Here is a 16,791-nt window from a genome sequence, read left to right on the forward strand (position 1 = left end):
CAAGGTTGACCAGAAATGAAAGTGATAGAGTGCGCTTTTAAGTGTGATCACTTTTAATATTTTCAGTACAGAAATTAAGAAGAGACATTCAATACAAACAAACATACACACAACACCACACACATAGACACTATAGACACTATACTGTACTGTACCTGTGTGGCTCAATTGGTTGAGCATGGTGCTTGCAACGTCAGGGTTGTGGGTTTGATTCCCACAGGGGACCAACATGAAAAGAATGTATGATTTCACTGCTGTAAGTTGCTCTGGATAAGAGCGTCTGCTAAATTAATAAATGTACCCAAGACATGCTGCCCAGAAATAGCCTCTTTGGTCAGAGGCAGTATCCACAAAGCATCTCAGAAAAGGTCCTTGGAATCCTGTTGTAAGACATAAAAAAACTCCCAGCTCAGAGTGGGTTTTAGGATTATGTTAAGACACTGCTCAGACAGGAGTAAAATCAATTCATAAAATGTTTTCACAGCTAGTAATCAATACAGTTTCAAGTACCTCAAAGGAAATATACTGATGATGCTCATTGACATTGTTGCATATGCCCACATAAAAAATACCACAGTTCACTATAGAATGCTACAGTACTTACTATAGAATTCTGTAGTATACTGTAAAATACTATTCTACACACTGTAGTATCCCTCGATCATGTATAGTGCTTTGTATAGAATTTTGAACTGTAGTGTACTGTAGAATACTATAGTAAATACTACAGGATTATCCACACAAAAAAAACACTGTAGTAAATACTACAGAAATGTCTGCAAAAGCACTACAGTCCAAAGAAACTCTAGTAAATACCACATTATTTAATTTGCATATATCCTGCCAATCCCCCTCCCCCATATCCCAATTTGTGCCACCGGTAAGTGAGAAACCTTCATGCCAAGTTTAGACAATATATTGTGTTCCCTATGGTTATAGGAAAGAGCAAAAGTGCTAAACTCTGTTCAGGAACCCAGTTATGCCTACAGGATAAGGAACATTTGCTCTTTTAGTATTTCTCCAGTAGGTATCCTCAAGGAGAATGCCCCGCACTTCTATATCAAAGATAAAAAAAATGTAATTCACCAAAAACACTACAGTAAATACTACAGTATACTATAGTTTGCAAAAACACTACAGTTATTGCTATACATATTGTACTATTTTTCTTACTACAGTATTTATACTATAGTCAAGTGTAAATACTACAGCATGCGCTGTAGTGTTTTTGCGGACTGAAGACTGCAAAAACACTTTAGTGAATACTACAGTAAAGTCCGCAAAAACACTACAGAGAACACTATAGTATTCCTATCATAGTATACACTATATAATTCAACCATCAAAAGTTGCAATGGTAAAATGTTTGAGATCATTTTCGCCTGATACGATCAATTTGTTGGTATGCTTAACCTTTTTTTAACAAATTCTGATAGTTGTTAAAAGTGGAATTTTGATAGTATTACCGTTATACTACACTCGTCACTCTCGTCACTTCAGTTTAACAACTCTAAATTGCTTTGGCACGGTAGGCATCAAGTCACAACCTATTTTTTTAACAATGTGATATTGTCCTCCAAAAGGATAACTTGAAATAACATGATGTGTGTTAAATAAATCATCGATAGAAAAATATTTGATTATTGATTAGCCTAGCTAGAGGTTATAAGTATTTAGGCATATCATGTGAATTGTCACAAGTGCAAAACATTATTTTAACAACTCCAAAGCAATTGCATGTGGCGCAAAACACACTGCCTTTTTCTATTATCAAGACACCTCCTGGTAACTCTCAACTGGTTTGGACAGCTCATGAGGTCTCCTAAATATCTGTTGACTAGGTGGGACTCATAACTAAAGAGGCTTTGTGCATAGGTTTTATTTTTACCCGTAACAGTAGGAGTAAAATGTTTCTATTCTCAGCCCCAATTTTCTACTCTAAGATGCTTTGTCTATATGGGCCCAGGTCTGAAAATTTGATTTGATTTATTAGGATCCCCATTAGCTGACGCCAATGGCGACAGCTAGTCTTACTGGGGACCGACACATAACGAGGGCCCCAATGCCCCGAGGGCCTAACATCCCCATACTGCCTCCTCTATGAGGTCACGAAGAAAGTCCCCGCTGTAGTGATGCCCCTGGTAACACTGGCTCATTCAACTCTGGATTGTACAAACGGGGATTCTTGGGATCTTAAATCACTGATCACTGTTACTTTATAGATGTACTTGACATCAAAGCTTTCTGGAATGTAGTAGAAAGGGGATATTATGATCGGGTATTTTGTCCTATGAGCTAATGTGAATTTCTGAATGTAAAATGCCTGAATTAAATTGCTATTCTATTCTGCCTATTATGATTACAGATTTGATTATAATGGGGAAAATAACAGTATATTTGAGAAGCAGAGGTCAACACTATTTGATCACAGTAAACCCCAACCAGATCCCATATGAAATATACAGCAGTACTTATACAAATGTATAGTACTTAGATACTGTATAAAGTACTAAATAAGTATAAAGGACACTGAAATAAAAGAGTCGACCAAGCAGTGGTCTTGGTCCAGTTTTAGAGCTTTAATTGATAACAGTTACGCCAGTGTTACAGTCAACACACCAACAGGCTGAGGGTAGTAAATGCCAATACAAGTTTCCCACTACTCTAATACTTCATACAGTAGAATAAATTATGCCATGGTAATATACACACATGCTGAACAGAAATCGAATAAAGCAAGAGTAAAAAAAACTACAGGTAGCGCTGATGTAGAGGGGGAGGTCAGGGACGTGTGTTTTTTCTCTCTGTTTCTTTTCGTAGAAAATACACGAATTGGAAGGGTTGTGGCGAGCACTGATTGGCACAGCAGCCGTATAGTCTGTGTGGGTTTCCTGAAAATACTGATTGGACTGGTTTGGATGAGAGGGTGTGATACTTCAGGATTTTGGCAATGATCTACTTCCCAGGAGTCAGATGAACTCGTGGATACCATTTTTATGTTTCTGTGTGCTGTTTGAAGGAAGTTGCTAAATTGCTCTAGTGCAATTGCTAAGTAGCGTTAGTGCAATGGCTGGAAGTCATGCTAGCAGATACCCATAGACTCCCAGTCATTGTGCTAACGCTAGTTAGCATTAGTTCACAATACTACCTCTACCTTCCTTCATATTGGACACAGAAACATAAAAAATGGTATCCACAATTTCATCGGACTCTGGGGAAGTAAACAAAGGGCCTCATTGCCAAAATCTCTAAGTATCCCTTTAAGGTCCTGGAAAGTCAGATCATTCAGGTATGTGTGTGTCCAAAATGAGCATATGAGGCCATGTTACCCCACAGAAAGTTCAAGAGTCAGTGTCCGCGCCTCATGTTATGCCCCAGGAAGAGATAGGTAAGTGGGGGAACGTAAGATGTTGTCTGTGAGGGTTGACAGGAACAATCCATTGGTCCCAACAGGAGGGGAATGTCTGTTAAAATGGGGGAAGAATCAACTTCCAATAGGAATGTAAATGTGAATAATGACTTTTTTTCTCTCAGGTCTGAGTTCCAATTCAATATTCCTGCTCTGATACACTTTTTCATGTGAAAATGTTTCAGCTGTTCTCTTGATCAGTGGATATTGGATAACATCCATATTTTCCAGTTACAAAAATTGGTGAATTGAGTGGTATTGTTCATTTTCATCAATCATTTTTAAGAGCAAAAGCTAAAATACAATCTGTATTTTTTTTTTTTTACATCAATACAACATAGTAAAAGGAGCAAATGAAACAAACAAATATTTAGGAATGTAACACAAATATACATTGTAAGACTTCAAGAGATGCAGCATTCACTCAACCATCAATGTCTTCTCAACCATCATCCTCATCAACCTCATCATCATCATTGATATGTTTTAGTACAAAACATGTTTTCATATAAACAAACCATACACAATCAGATTTCGAATGTAATATTCACTGTTTTTTTACTTAACCAGAATACGGTTGGTTCCAATACACTCAGATTCTACAGCTTGAATATTTACGTTTTATTTTACATCTGTTATGTATTGGGGGGCTATTTCATATTATATCAGAGTGATGTGAATACTATACCTTTTAAGAGCTTAGAGTCATTTTCTGGGATGCACAATGTGAGATACAGATAATAAAACAGATTGTATGGCACAAATATTCAATACAAATTGTCATATTTTGGAATGGTTTTCAACAAAATAATGTAAAATAAAAAATACAATGAAATTCCATAGTTCAAGTACTTTGTGATTTTGGAATGCTGCACCACTCTTGTTTTAGAGAGAAATAATGCAAATATATTGGTCATAATTTTGTAAGACACACATACATTAAGTATGACACACTAAAACCGCCACTACCCATGAAAAGACCTCCAAACAACCTCAAAATGGTAATGGCAACTAATGATTGACCTAGCGTTAGCTAAACACATGGATGTCCTTGAACATTGAACATTTTCTTCCCCTCAAAACAATCCTCTGGTCCCTGTAGCCAATCAATGCCTGGGGGAGGCTGGGTGAAGCGGACCTCTGGAATTAGGAGTTTCCCATTGGCCGTTCATTCCCAGATGATTCTGAGGAGCTCGACGTCCCACAGAGTAGCCTTTAAGTTCCTTTAGAAATGTCGGGCATGAGATTAGAGTGGGAAGGTCAAAATCCATGACATTAGAGACTTCAGTAGCAAGCTGCTATCAGACCTTCTCAACCTTCTCCCTCTCTTTCTCCCCCTCCCTTCTTTCTCTGTAAGCCCCTCCTCCCTCTCTTTCTCTCTCTCTTTCTCCCCCCTCCCTTCTTTCTCTGTAAGCTCCTCTAAATCATCTGTTCAAATAATACCAGCAAACGCCAATGAAATCTTTGACAAAATGGAAAGTAAACAACATTGTAACAATAATTATAATTTTGAACAGCAATAGGAACAGCCACAGTTATAATGACAAATAGAATTATAACACCAGTAGCTAAGTACCGTAACAAATGACATGGTCCAAAAACTTGGGAATGAAAGATAAGCTACACTTGTTCGGCCTGCATGTGCTAACTTTTGGTAGCGTCGGTCGGGCAGGCCATTTCAATATGGGCCCAAGACAGTAGGAGCTCATTCCCCTCTAGCTCTCCATAGCCCTTTAAGGGTCTCTTGGTTGAGGATGAGAGGAGGAATTGTGGAATGGTTGAGCAGTGGAAAGAGACTGTAGCTACAGCTCCTCCTGGAATGGCTGCTTCAATTTCAGTCCATTTCTCTCTTCGAGACTACAAGTGCTTTCATCTTCTGTCTCTCTCCCACAAACACACACAAAAACAGAAATACTCCTGCACACACACACACACACTTCTGGCTCTCCCGTTGGTGATGGAGGTGGCGGTGAGAGAGATAGGGGTGAGGGAGAGGCGCCGGTGGCAGGTCAAGGGGCTAGTGTGGGGGAGATGGGGGACTGTAGAGTGCGACTAATCTAGTAGGCCTGTCCCGTCTCCACCTGGAGCAGTCCCAGGACGGCTGAGTGGTCTCCCAGCTTCATCCTCCGCTGGCTGGACAGGCTAACATTCTTCGCCAGGTAGTCCACAGCAGCTGCAGATGGAAGCACAGGACAAATACACACATACTTAGCCTACTGTGAAAAGACACCATCATAATGAATGAATACAATTAAATCAAGCGATCAATAATGTTTTATTTTATAGACATTTTTACAAATACATTTGGCACATGTACTGTATTTAGCAGCAACATGGGGCTTCCTTTGGTTCCCCGCCTGCAAATGGTTTCTCTATACTCACTACCCATTTGTGTGTACGTGTGTGTACGCGTGTGTTACAGAGACAAACATTTGTGTGTGTGTGCATGTGTGTGTCCCATTCAAAACACACATCCTGTTCAACACGGCCACGGTGTGACTAACTAACTAACCCAGCCCCCAGGGTTCGGCCAATCATCCAACCAGGCAGGGCTGTGACTGGACGGATCTCCGCTCTCCTGAATTGACTGACCGATTACTAGAATAGAACTTTATCAGGAACACGTGTATACTCTCACCTGCGGGCAGACACTGGGTCATGGGGTCAAACCCCAACTACCTACATTCCCCCATGACAACCCAGGGGTTGGGTATTGATCTAGCTCACACCTCACACTGTTTCAATTTCCCCACACAAGCTAAAAAGACATTAGGAGAGGCTGATTGGTTGGGGCAGAGGTGTAGCCAATGGGCCGCAGGGCTGGGCGTCAGGGGGGACAAACAGAGGACAGGAGAACTATGAAGGAACAAGGGGGCAAGACTAAGGAAGCCCTCCATTTAACCCTCTATCCTAGTGATGGGTCATGTAGGGAACAACGTTATGGAACGTTCAGGTAGAAATAGATTGCGTGTAGCTCTGTCTGTCTGTCTGTCTGTCTTTTCTGTGTGCACGTCTGCATTGATGTCTGCGTCTCTACCTGTCCGTCTACTATGTGCGTGCCTCAAATGGCTCTTTTGAGATTGTGTCCAATTCAAATGACTGATATTAGGAGAAAATGTGTCATCGCCGAACAAAGGAGCCAACCGGAGGCCAGCTTATACAGCCTTAGACATGGCACAGACAGGCTGCTGAAGGTGGATATTAGCATGCTGGCATTAGGGCTTATTGGCCCGTCTTCCCTTCTTTTTTACAAACATGTCTAGTCTGTCGCTCTTTCTGATGCTCCTCCCCGCTGCAGGTGATTTGAACCCCTTCTTTTGTCGAAAGAGGAGGAAGTGGAGAGGGTGTGACAGGAGAGGGGCACAGTATGTGTGTGTGTCTGTGTGCGCTTGTGTGCGTCTTACTGTAGACCGTGCCAGACTGCTGTCAGGGGGGCTGACGCGGCTGACGGTAAGTAGAGAAAGGAAGCTGTCAGGAGTAGAGGTGTAACGGTAGGAGAGGCACACCTGTGGGCGGGGAGGACGTCCGCCGACCTGTCCGTCACCCTGACGGCTGGGGAGGGGGATGTGTGTGCGTGCGAGTGTGTGTGGTGTGTGTGTGTGTGGGGCGGGGGGCGGGGGGGAGACCTACAGTGCCGTGAACAAGTATTTGCACCCTTCCTGATTTGAGGACAAGGGAACTGGAGGTTGCATAACTTTGTTAATTAAATAAATAAAATAAGTATACCATTTTTGTGTTGTTTGCAAACTCTGGTTCCCTTTATCTAATAATAGGTTTTGGTTGAAGATCTGATAACAAAAATAGAGAAAATCAGAAAGGGGGTAAATACTTGTTCACCCTCGAAGGGAAGCTCTTTTCTCCTGTCACCCAGGCTATACATCTTAAATAACATCCAGTCAAACACACACACACACTCCAAAACTCTTCCATTAGAAGGGTGTACCCACGGAGACGTACACAAACGCACACACAAACACATATTGCATTACTCAACTAATTTGAATATACTGTATTTTATACCATTATTGCATCTTGCCTATGCCGCACGGTCATCCATATATTTATATGTATATATTCCATCCCTTTACTTAGATTTGTGTGTATTAGGTAGTTGTTGTGGAATTGTTAGATTACTTGTTAGAACTTGTTACTGTCAGAACTAGAAGCACAAGCATTTCGCTACACTCGCAATAACATCTGCTAACCATGTGTATGTGACCAATACAATTTGATTTGATTTGATACACACCTAGCCATTTTAATGGCACAAGACTAAAGCTGTCAGGCACTTCATGTCTTGCGCTACAACAGAAGAGGTGACGGTGTCTCTCAAACGACACGTATCCTAAAGCCCTGCATGTCGTTACCCCTAGTAACCCACTACTCACTCTGTCCGTATTGGCTGTACTGGTAGCCGGCGGTAACAGGGTCCACACTGTAGCTGGTGGTGCTGTAGGTGGGAGGGCAGTAGGACTGGGAGGAGGCCATGCTGTCCACCGTCTTGATGGACTGGTCTGAGGAGCGCTGGCTACAGCTGGCCGAGATGGAGTTGGCCGACTCCAGGCTGCCGTGGAGGGGCGAGATGGAGAAGTCATGCTGGGACTGTGAGGGCACGCCGCTGGGGTTACTCAGGATGCTCATCACCTGGGGAGGGGGGGGTACAGTATGGTACAGTATATATAGGCAAATTGTTCAACTATTGCATAACAAACTTGACAAAATATAGAGAGTTTCTCAGTCTATAATATTGGGAGTTATTAAGTGGATGACTGAACTAACGTTGAGGCAAGCAGTGTTCCTTTTGACACTAGCAAGAAGAGGATGGGCAGAGAAAGAGATGTAGAGATGAAGATAAAGATTGGGGGGGGTTCTCTTGGCAGAAGCAGACACCTCTCGTACCGGGGCCTGCTCCACAACAAGCGCTTGGGGAGCCCTCCTAATCTATAGTAGCCCCTGCAGCTCTCCCAGAGCAGCTCTGTCTCCCAGAGCTCATGAATGATTCACACCATTTAAATAAGAGCCTAAGGAGTCTCCATTAGATGCCTCTGGAGACTACAGCAGACAGACACAGCAGCTATGTCTTCCTTCAGCTTTGATCGGCACAGATAACACACTGTAGGTGATGACATGCCAAACTTCCAGTGCTGCCTGGTTTGGTGTCATGAAAATACATTCTGAAATGGCACCCTAATAAAAGTAGTATAGTATATAAGGAACATGGTGATCATCACAGTGAAAGTAAGAACGCAAGGGTCAGCTGGCTGAGAGAAACAACCTGTTTTTTGGGGATCAGGATTATGAAACACTCTGGTGTAATAAGAATGGTTCTACTGAACTGTACAAACAAGTGTACTGGCGATCAGAATATTTGTTTTCAATATGCAAAACATGATGAGGGGTAGAACACACACACACACACACACACACACACACACACACACACACACGCACACACATGCACATATATATATATATATATAACAACCCAGCTGTTTGAACTAAACTTGACATTAGAGTATGTTGACAAGCTAAGATGAGAATGGGAAGAAGTGCATGGATAAATGGAGGGAAAGGCACACAATACAAAATAAACACACACACACACACACACACACACCTGAGCCTCCTCTAGCTACAACATCAGGTTCCTGTTGAGTCTCTGCTACGCTCTAGTGCCCTTTGGCTCCTTTACACTCCTGCTGCTAAACCAATTAGCCAGTAATAGAGCGGGCCACACAATCAAGCCCACATGCAGCCTCAGCCCAACCCAGAACCTGTCTGTTTTAAATAAGGTCCACAGGAGGTCCCTGAAGGAGGGCGAGGTCACCAGCTACTGTACCAAGACCAGGACAGATGCATCAGCCCTTCAAAGTGCACACAAAGACACTCACACTTGCATGCATTTACGTGTGCACAAACAAGTGCATATGGTGTAGGGGAGAGGGGTACAAAACATAAGAGACATAAGAGACAATGGTACACACCGTAGGTATAGGGAACAAGGTTACACTACACGTAGGGTATAAGGGGACAAGGGTACACTACATACCCAGCTAGCACATTTGATTCATTGGATGGTGTGGGAACGTATGTTTTTGGTTTCCCATTGGAAAGGGAAAGGTAAAGGGGGATACCTAGTCAGTTGTCCACCTGAATGTATTCAACTGAAATGTGTCTTCCGCATTTTACCCAACCCCTCTGAATCAGAGAGGCGCGGGGGGCTGCCATAATCGACTTCCACGTCTTCAGTGCCCAGGGAACAGTGGGTTAACTGCCTTGCTCAAGTGCAGAACAACAGATTTTTACCTTTTCATTGGTTCTTGGAACGAAGCTATATGTTTCCTGACCGGTAAAACAGAACGTTTTTTAAACATTCTGAGAAAAAGAAGTGAACATTTCACCTATTCTGGGAACATACATTTTTAGATTGCAGGGGGGTTCTGAGAATGTTTTACTATGGTTCCCTGAAAGTTTTCCTGGGAGGCTTCATTAACGTTCTGAGAAGGGAAATTCTAGGTTATTTGAAGGTAATTAAATATCGTTCTGAAAACAATAAGACTTTTAATAACACTGCTAGCTTAGTTTGGGTTAACTTTTTGAACTCCAAGCACAGATAAGACAAGGAAATGTATTTGCTTAGGCATTAATCATGGAAGATAGAGGAGTTTTGTTGATGCTGAGAACGGAATGTATATGTTTTTAAATTACATTCTTAGAACGTTCTATGAACATTACTAATGTGTTCTTGTTGTTTTTATGGAAAGTTTTCTTAATGTTCTGAGAACATGACTTTAAAGAGAACCATGAGGAAACCTGTAAAAAATGTTATGCTGAAGTACAAAAATTGTTATAGAAGCGCTCTCCCAAGCTCTAAGAAGCAAATGGTTCTCAATACGTTATGTGCTAGCTGGGTAGGGTATAGGGAACATGAGTGTATGGGGACAGGGGACTCAGCGAGGGGCTCTAGGATAGGCAAGCGGCTGGAGGGCAGAGAGAGGGACTTAACAGGCGCTTCATTGCGGTTCCATTCTCCTCCACTCTTCTCTTATCTGTCCCTTAAATTAAACGCAATGCTATCAGCGCCATGCTAAATCTAGTGGTTCCAATTAGAATTCACGCCACATTCCACGCACACTTCCTCAACAGTCATGACCCTCCTTTTAAAAAAGGGGTAATTCTTTTAATGGTGTTATACTGTATTTATAGGCCGATATACATGTTTTTATCTCATAGTTTTTAGTCTTTCTGGAGAGAGGAAAAAGTCATTAATGATGGCCAAGTATGAAATTCTCCATTTTACATTTTAAATTTTCCAAGATGGACACATCGTAACGAAACGTTAAGAACTCTTTTAGTAAAGTACCTGTAATCCTCAATCCTCATTCTTCTGCCCGACCCAGGCCGTTATTTTCTCCTTCATTTGACAGAATTTCCCCCAGCGCCCGGTGAGGGCATTAGTGTGTGTCTGAGGAGCGTTTAAGGGGCTTGAGTCTCCCCAGGAAGGCGATTTAGAGCTCTACGTGGGGTAGAGGCGACCCAGGAGGTGTCAAAGCCTCCGTGTGGGGGACGAGGGGGATGAGGTAAGGGGGCCTGACACCTCTATTCAGGGCAGCGGGTAAGCGTTCTGTCACCATGGTGAGCCCATTGTGGCGCTGAAAGCCCAAATTATTCAAATCTTCATATTTAGCATAACCTTATTGACGTCAATTAAATCGGCGACTCATAGGGGAATATTTGGAGAGTGCGGCAAGAGCTATAGCCGAAGCCTTTATGTGCGACTCATGGAGAGATGTTGTGAGATATTGTCGGCTCGGTCTCTCCAGCTTCTTCCAGCACTGCAGCCAATGGAAGGCTGTCTCTGGCTCTCTCTACAGTTGTGGAAGCCACACAGTGTAGCGACACAATCTGCTGTGACCCTAGCCACACTGCCTGTGTTCATTCCATGTTTGTGTGTGTGTAAGAGAGAGACAGAGATGGTTGGTGGAGGGGAGTGTAGGCACAGTGAGGTCCAGACCTCGGCCATGGGTTGCAGTTGTAATCTATTATTTCCTGCACTTCCACTACCACCGTCACTAAGTAAAAATCTATATTCTTTCCACATGTTTGAGTGTAACCTCTTAGTATCTGATACGACTGCTGGGAGGAAGCAGGGAACGTTTGCCAATCAACCCGGCTGACAAACAATATCCCCAGGCTCTCTACTCTCCAACTCAAAGACCACGATCAGGCCAGAGAGAGGGAGAAGGGGAGAGAGAGATAGAAGGGGAGAGAGAGATGAAGGGAGGGGAGAGAGGGGGACAAAGCTTCTCTGAAGTGGTGCAAAAATACCCCCTGGTCGAAAAACACACTTAACTTTCCCTCTTCTCTTAACAATGTGCGCCTCTCCAACCCTCTCAATCCTCGCCACCCTTCTCACTTCTATTTCCCTCCCCCTTACTTACCCCTTCACCCCCCCCCCCCCCCCACCCCTCGCTCACTCTCTCTCTCATTTTGGGAAACATCCCCTTTACTAGCTCAGTTTTCATTTGTCTGCTGTCTGTGCCAGTTCTGGAAGGGGAGATAATGTAAGCCAGGACCTAGTTTAAAGGACACTGCCTCAGGGCATTCCCTGCCTCCCACTCTCTGTCTGTCTGTCTCTCACACACACACACACACACCCCAGATAGATTACTTTATAAATAATAATAAAACAAGTAATTAATTCTCTCAACTTCTGAGCCACCTAGCCTCCGGCCGTGTAAACGGAGAAGTGTAAATTGATACAATGTGCATCCTTTTAGATAAATAAATAGCACATTTGCAACACAAAAAAGCCGCCTTTCATGCAATCCTAATTTCCTGAACTGTTAAATTATATTTTTTGTCTCTGTGTGACTGTTCGACGAGAGCTCGCTATTTGTTGGGTTTCCGGCACCGAAACAGACAGACCCGGTTGCGGCAGTTTTTTTTTCTCTCAGCTGGAGCGAAGTGGAAATGCTACGGAGGCGGAGACAGAACCAATTTAATGGCCTTCTCTTTCTAATAGCCCCCCAAAATAGAGTGGTAGTCTCACACGACTGGAACTGATACATACTATTTGCATTGTAATGAGATGTCCTATTTCATCTGGAATGAACACGATGCCGGTTTCAGTATGACGCGCTGTCAAGCCGTGCCCTCACAACTTATACGACGGAATGTCTAAATACTGCATGTACACATTTCAAGGTTGATTGATAATAATTCAACAATTAGTATCTCTTTCTACTCTGTCTGCAATCTTCTGGCATTTGAACGTGTTCATTACCTGTACTGCAACATCGTGAATATTTCACTTTGTCATTGTGAATAAAGTTCCCCTCTTCAAAACAATGCAACAGACTACATTACCCAGAGTAAGGTTTCATAGCAGGAGCCCACCTACAGAGAGACACTGTAAACTGGCAAGGTACAAAACGCTGTCTTAATAAACCACACGTGGGAGTATAGATCACACTGTGCACTAAAGACCACTACATCCCCACACAACCAAAAAACACTCCACCTGGCCCATATCTCTTCCTCCCTCTTTCCCTCTCCCTCTCACAGCACAGGTCTGATGATGGAAAGGAATGGTGAGTGGTGTAGGAGGAAAGAGGGGAGAGAAAGACAGAGAGAAAGGGATGGATGGAGGAGGGATGAGTAACAAAGGCCCCTGTAGGCCTGCTGTGTAGGCCTGCGGGCCTGCCTGCCTGCAGAGCTGATAGGACCCTCTGTCTGTCTGTAGCCAACCCCAGTGCCATCAGCCCACTCCATGCTCCAAATACACACAAACACAAACACACACACACACACACACACACACACACACACACACACACACACACACACACACACACACACACACACACACACACTGGAGGAGACTGGATAAGCCTCTCCTCTCACCCTGACTCAAACGCCCCCGAATGGTGCCTTCATGCCCCTCAGTGGTCGGCAGGTAGAGGGGTCGGGCGCAGAGTGGGAACGATTGAACCTTCCAAATGTCACCAGGTTATCTGAACGCCACAGAATGTCTCCCACTCGACATTAGATCTTCAACCCTGATGCCAGCTTATGGGGGTTAGCTAGAGTCTTTTTCCAGGCTTTTCAATGTAGGTTGATATTATGTTAGTCGTAGGTGGAACAAAGATGGACAACTCCAAATGTCACCAGGTTCAAGTCTACAGAATGACATCTCCCACTCACCACCAGATCTCCAACCGTGATACCAGCTTATGGTGGTTTGAGTTCTTTGTCGAAGGCTTCTCAGTGTAGGTTGTAGCCTTTTACAATGTACGTTGATATGTTGGTTGTAGGTTGAACAAAGGTTGAGCCCTCCAAATGTCAACCAGGTTATCTGTATGGCCACAGAATGACTGCCATTGCCAACCCTCATACTGAGTTATTTGTTGAAGGCTTTTCAATGTAGGTTGATATCTCATTAACGTAGCATAAATGTAGAGTATGTCGCCTATATGGAAATGAAGTCAGCGACCGGTGCAACTATATGAAGCAGAGATGAAAACAGCTAATTAAGAAGCATGACAGTATTGAATTGTGAATATCTGATGCAATCATCAGTAATTACAAGATCAGCTTATACCATTCTACGGCAAGCAGATGGGTTCATTGTCAAAGGCAATAATCCTGAAATCCCAACTCCCCCATCATTGAAAAAAATAAGATTTCAATGTCATGAAGCCTGGGTTGTACGCAAACAAATCAACCCCAAATGAAAAACAAATGTATTCGTCGAGCAATGCTGCTATTGAAAAAATAGATCATTTTGGCATATCTGATGTAATCGCATGCCAATTCAAGAGACAGATAATAGTGACCTCAGATTATATTGCTGTATTCAATTGTAATGTAAATGAAGTAGCTACTATTTGCTATTTAGGAGAATCAGTCACGGCCACCAGGTGAAAGTATGTTCGCGCATTGAAAAAATATAACTTTTTCTGCTCCGTATGAACAGTTGGAAATTCTATTAAAATATTGAAATGTAAAATCTGCAAAGAAGAGGTCCATGGCATGAAAGATAGAAAATAATAAAATGGGTGTCTTCAAAAACTGCACAACTCTAATACATACTGCAACCCAGTTACAAGTTAACACCCCTATTCTAATACTGTATCCCAGTCCCCCATCAAGGTGGGTAGTCTAGGTCTAGTCACTAAGTGTCTATTTCAAAGTAAAAGCCAATGCATAAATACAATTAGCAGGTTTTGTCACCGTGGAGACAGAGCTGGGTAATTAGCATCTCTGAGCAGCCAACAGAACGGGACCTCTCTCCCTCTATCGCTCACTCTTTATCTCCCTCTCTAACTAACTTTCCCTCTCTCTTTCTATCTCTCTCCATTTCTTTATGTTCTCTCTATCCGGCCTCTCACAATTTTCCCCTTCTTGTGCTCTCTCTATTTCTTTCTCCCTCTCCATCCATCTCTCTATCCATCTCTCTGTCAGACCCAAGGGTGGTGGCAGGGTGGCAGGGAGCAGATGACAGTGCTGATTGGGGCACCCGGTCGCATGTCAGCGCCTTAATTGGCCGCAGCACATTAATTGAAAGTGAAAAGCGGAGTCGGACAAAAAAACAACAAACGATGGGAGGCGGGGTTGAGGAATTTTGAAGGGTAGGAGCTAGAGCTGGAGCTGAGGCTGGAGCTGGGGCTGAGGCTGAGGCTGGGGCTGGAGCTGAGGCTGGAGCTGAGGCTGAGGCTGGAGCTGAGGCTGGAGCTGAGGCTGGAGCTGAGGCTGGAGCTGGAGCTGAGGCTGGAGCTGAGGCTGGAGCTGGAGCTGAGGCTGGAGCTGAGGCTGGAGCTGAGGCTGGAGCTGGGGCTGAGGCTGGAGCTGAGGCTGGAGCTTAGGTTGGGGCTGAGGCTGAGGCTGAGGCTGGAGCTGAGGCTGGGGCTGAGGCTGGAGCTGAGGCTGGAGCTGAGGCTGGAGCTTAGGTTGGGGCTGAGGCTGAGCCTGGGGCTGAGGCCGGAGCTGAGGCTGAGGCTGGGGCTGAGGCTGGGGCTGGGGCTGGGGAAGGGAGAAGGAGATAGCGATAGAGGGAGAAACGGAGGGAGGACGGGTGCTCCGTTGGAAGTCTTTAATTGATTCAAATTAGGCGTTTGATTGACAGTGACAGGAACTGGGCAGGGACAAGCCAGGCGCAGATGACAGCGATTAGCGTGTAGCCAAACAAGCTGTCATTTTACCACAACACGTTTAGCTATGGGAAACACTGGCCATATGGCTCCTTTAACCCTCAGTGATCTGCAACACACTTCCTACCACACACTGTGACATGGGCCATGGCCGGAATCTGTCTTGCCTACTACGTACTAAAACTACATACTATGGATTAATTACTACATACTATTTAGTACGTGCTCTTTAATAAAAATGTATGCAGTAAGCAACAAATATTAACACTCTAGGCTCACCCATACCGAGAATGCCCATATGTTTTTATTATGTAAATGAGCTACCACTAAAACCATATCAGTGTGATACTGTAGCGTTGTCAATATTCATCCTTTGCTTTGGTTTGCCATGGTTTTTTATTTTGAATGTGGCATTTCTTGCCTGCACTGCTAACTGCTTTGTATGTGTGTGCCTTGGCTTAGTAGAGTGAAGCCGTGGCATAGGAGAAACCCGTCAGCGCTTCCTAACCACTCCAAAGTGTTACAAGGCCCCTCACTAACCAAAGGTTAATGCTTTCTATGGGGCTCACATCGCAGAGAAGGTGTAGCAGCAATCCGCTCTCCCTCTCCGGGTAATATGACAGAGATGGAACCGGGATAGAATCAGGAACGCCAGGAACAAGGTAAGCTTTCCTCTATTGCACCCCTCTCCACTTCTCCGTCCCCTTTTGCTCCCTCCCCACCTCTTGCCTCTCCACTCCGCCGCCTCCGCCAAATTAAACGGCAGCCTTTAATGATTTCGCCAGAGTGGGCTTTTTCCCCCGACCAGCCCGCGAGAGCCAGTGCTGCTACTGGATGGTGGGAAGTGGGAACTCACTGAGGCGAGGGAGGAAGCGAGAGAGGGGGAAGGAGGGGGGAGTTTTGTTTGCTAAAAACAGCGGGGAGTTGGCCCAGTGAAGAATGTCAGGTCAAATTGTTCTTGACAGTGCTAATATTGGAACCTCATAGCCCATAATTACATGCAAATAAATTGTGAAATGGCTCTCAGCTGGAGACCGAGTGGGAGAGGGCTGCTGTTAGCACAAGCCAGCTGTGACCGTAGTGCAGAGAGAGAGCGAGAGGGAGAGAGAGAGAGAATCAATTTCAAATCATTGAAAAAATAGGTTATTTTCCGTGTCTGAAGTTTTGTATGTGTTTCTTAAAAGAGGAGCAACGGAAAGGCTGTTCATCAATGGTGAAAAGTAAGCCTAC

The 16,791-nt window shown here is 44.0% G+C and overlaps 1 protein-coding gene and 1 non-coding gene across 3 annotated transcripts in view; one reads left to right on the forward strand and one right to left on the reverse strand.

The window, feature by feature from the left end:
• The first annotated feature begins 995 nt into the window (after positions 1-995).
• On the forward strand, positions 996-1,050 carry LOC123727460 (U7 small nuclear RNA). Its single transcript, XR_006759456.1, has one exon. It is a non-coding gene; the product is annotated as a U7 small nuclear RNA (small nuclear RNA).
• Positions 1,051-2,558: 1,508 nt separating this feature from the next.
• The window catches only part of LOC106572214 (paired box protein Pax-7), a 64,367-nt gene continuing 50,134 nt past the window's right edge, over positions 2,559-16,791 (reverse strand). For both annotated transcript variants that reach the window (XM_014146200.2, XM_014146199.2), the window contains exons 9-10: positions 7,798-8,053; positions 2,559-5,582 (exon numbers count right to left, since the gene is read on the reverse strand). In XM_014146200.2, coding sequence (XP_014001675.1) covers positions 5,467-5,582; positions 7,798-8,053 — 372 coding nt within the window. In that variant the 3' untranslated portion in view covers positions 2,559-5,466. The remainder of the gene's footprint in view (positions 5,583-7,797; positions 8,054-16,791) is intronic.

This window comes from Salmo salar, chromosome ssa15 (assembly GCF_905237065.1).
Source record: "Salmo salar chromosome ssa15, Ssal_v3.1, whole genome shotgun sequence".
Taxonomy (NCBI): domain Eukaryota; kingdom Metazoa; phylum Chordata; class Actinopteri; order Salmoniformes; family Salmonidae; genus Salmo; species Salmo salar.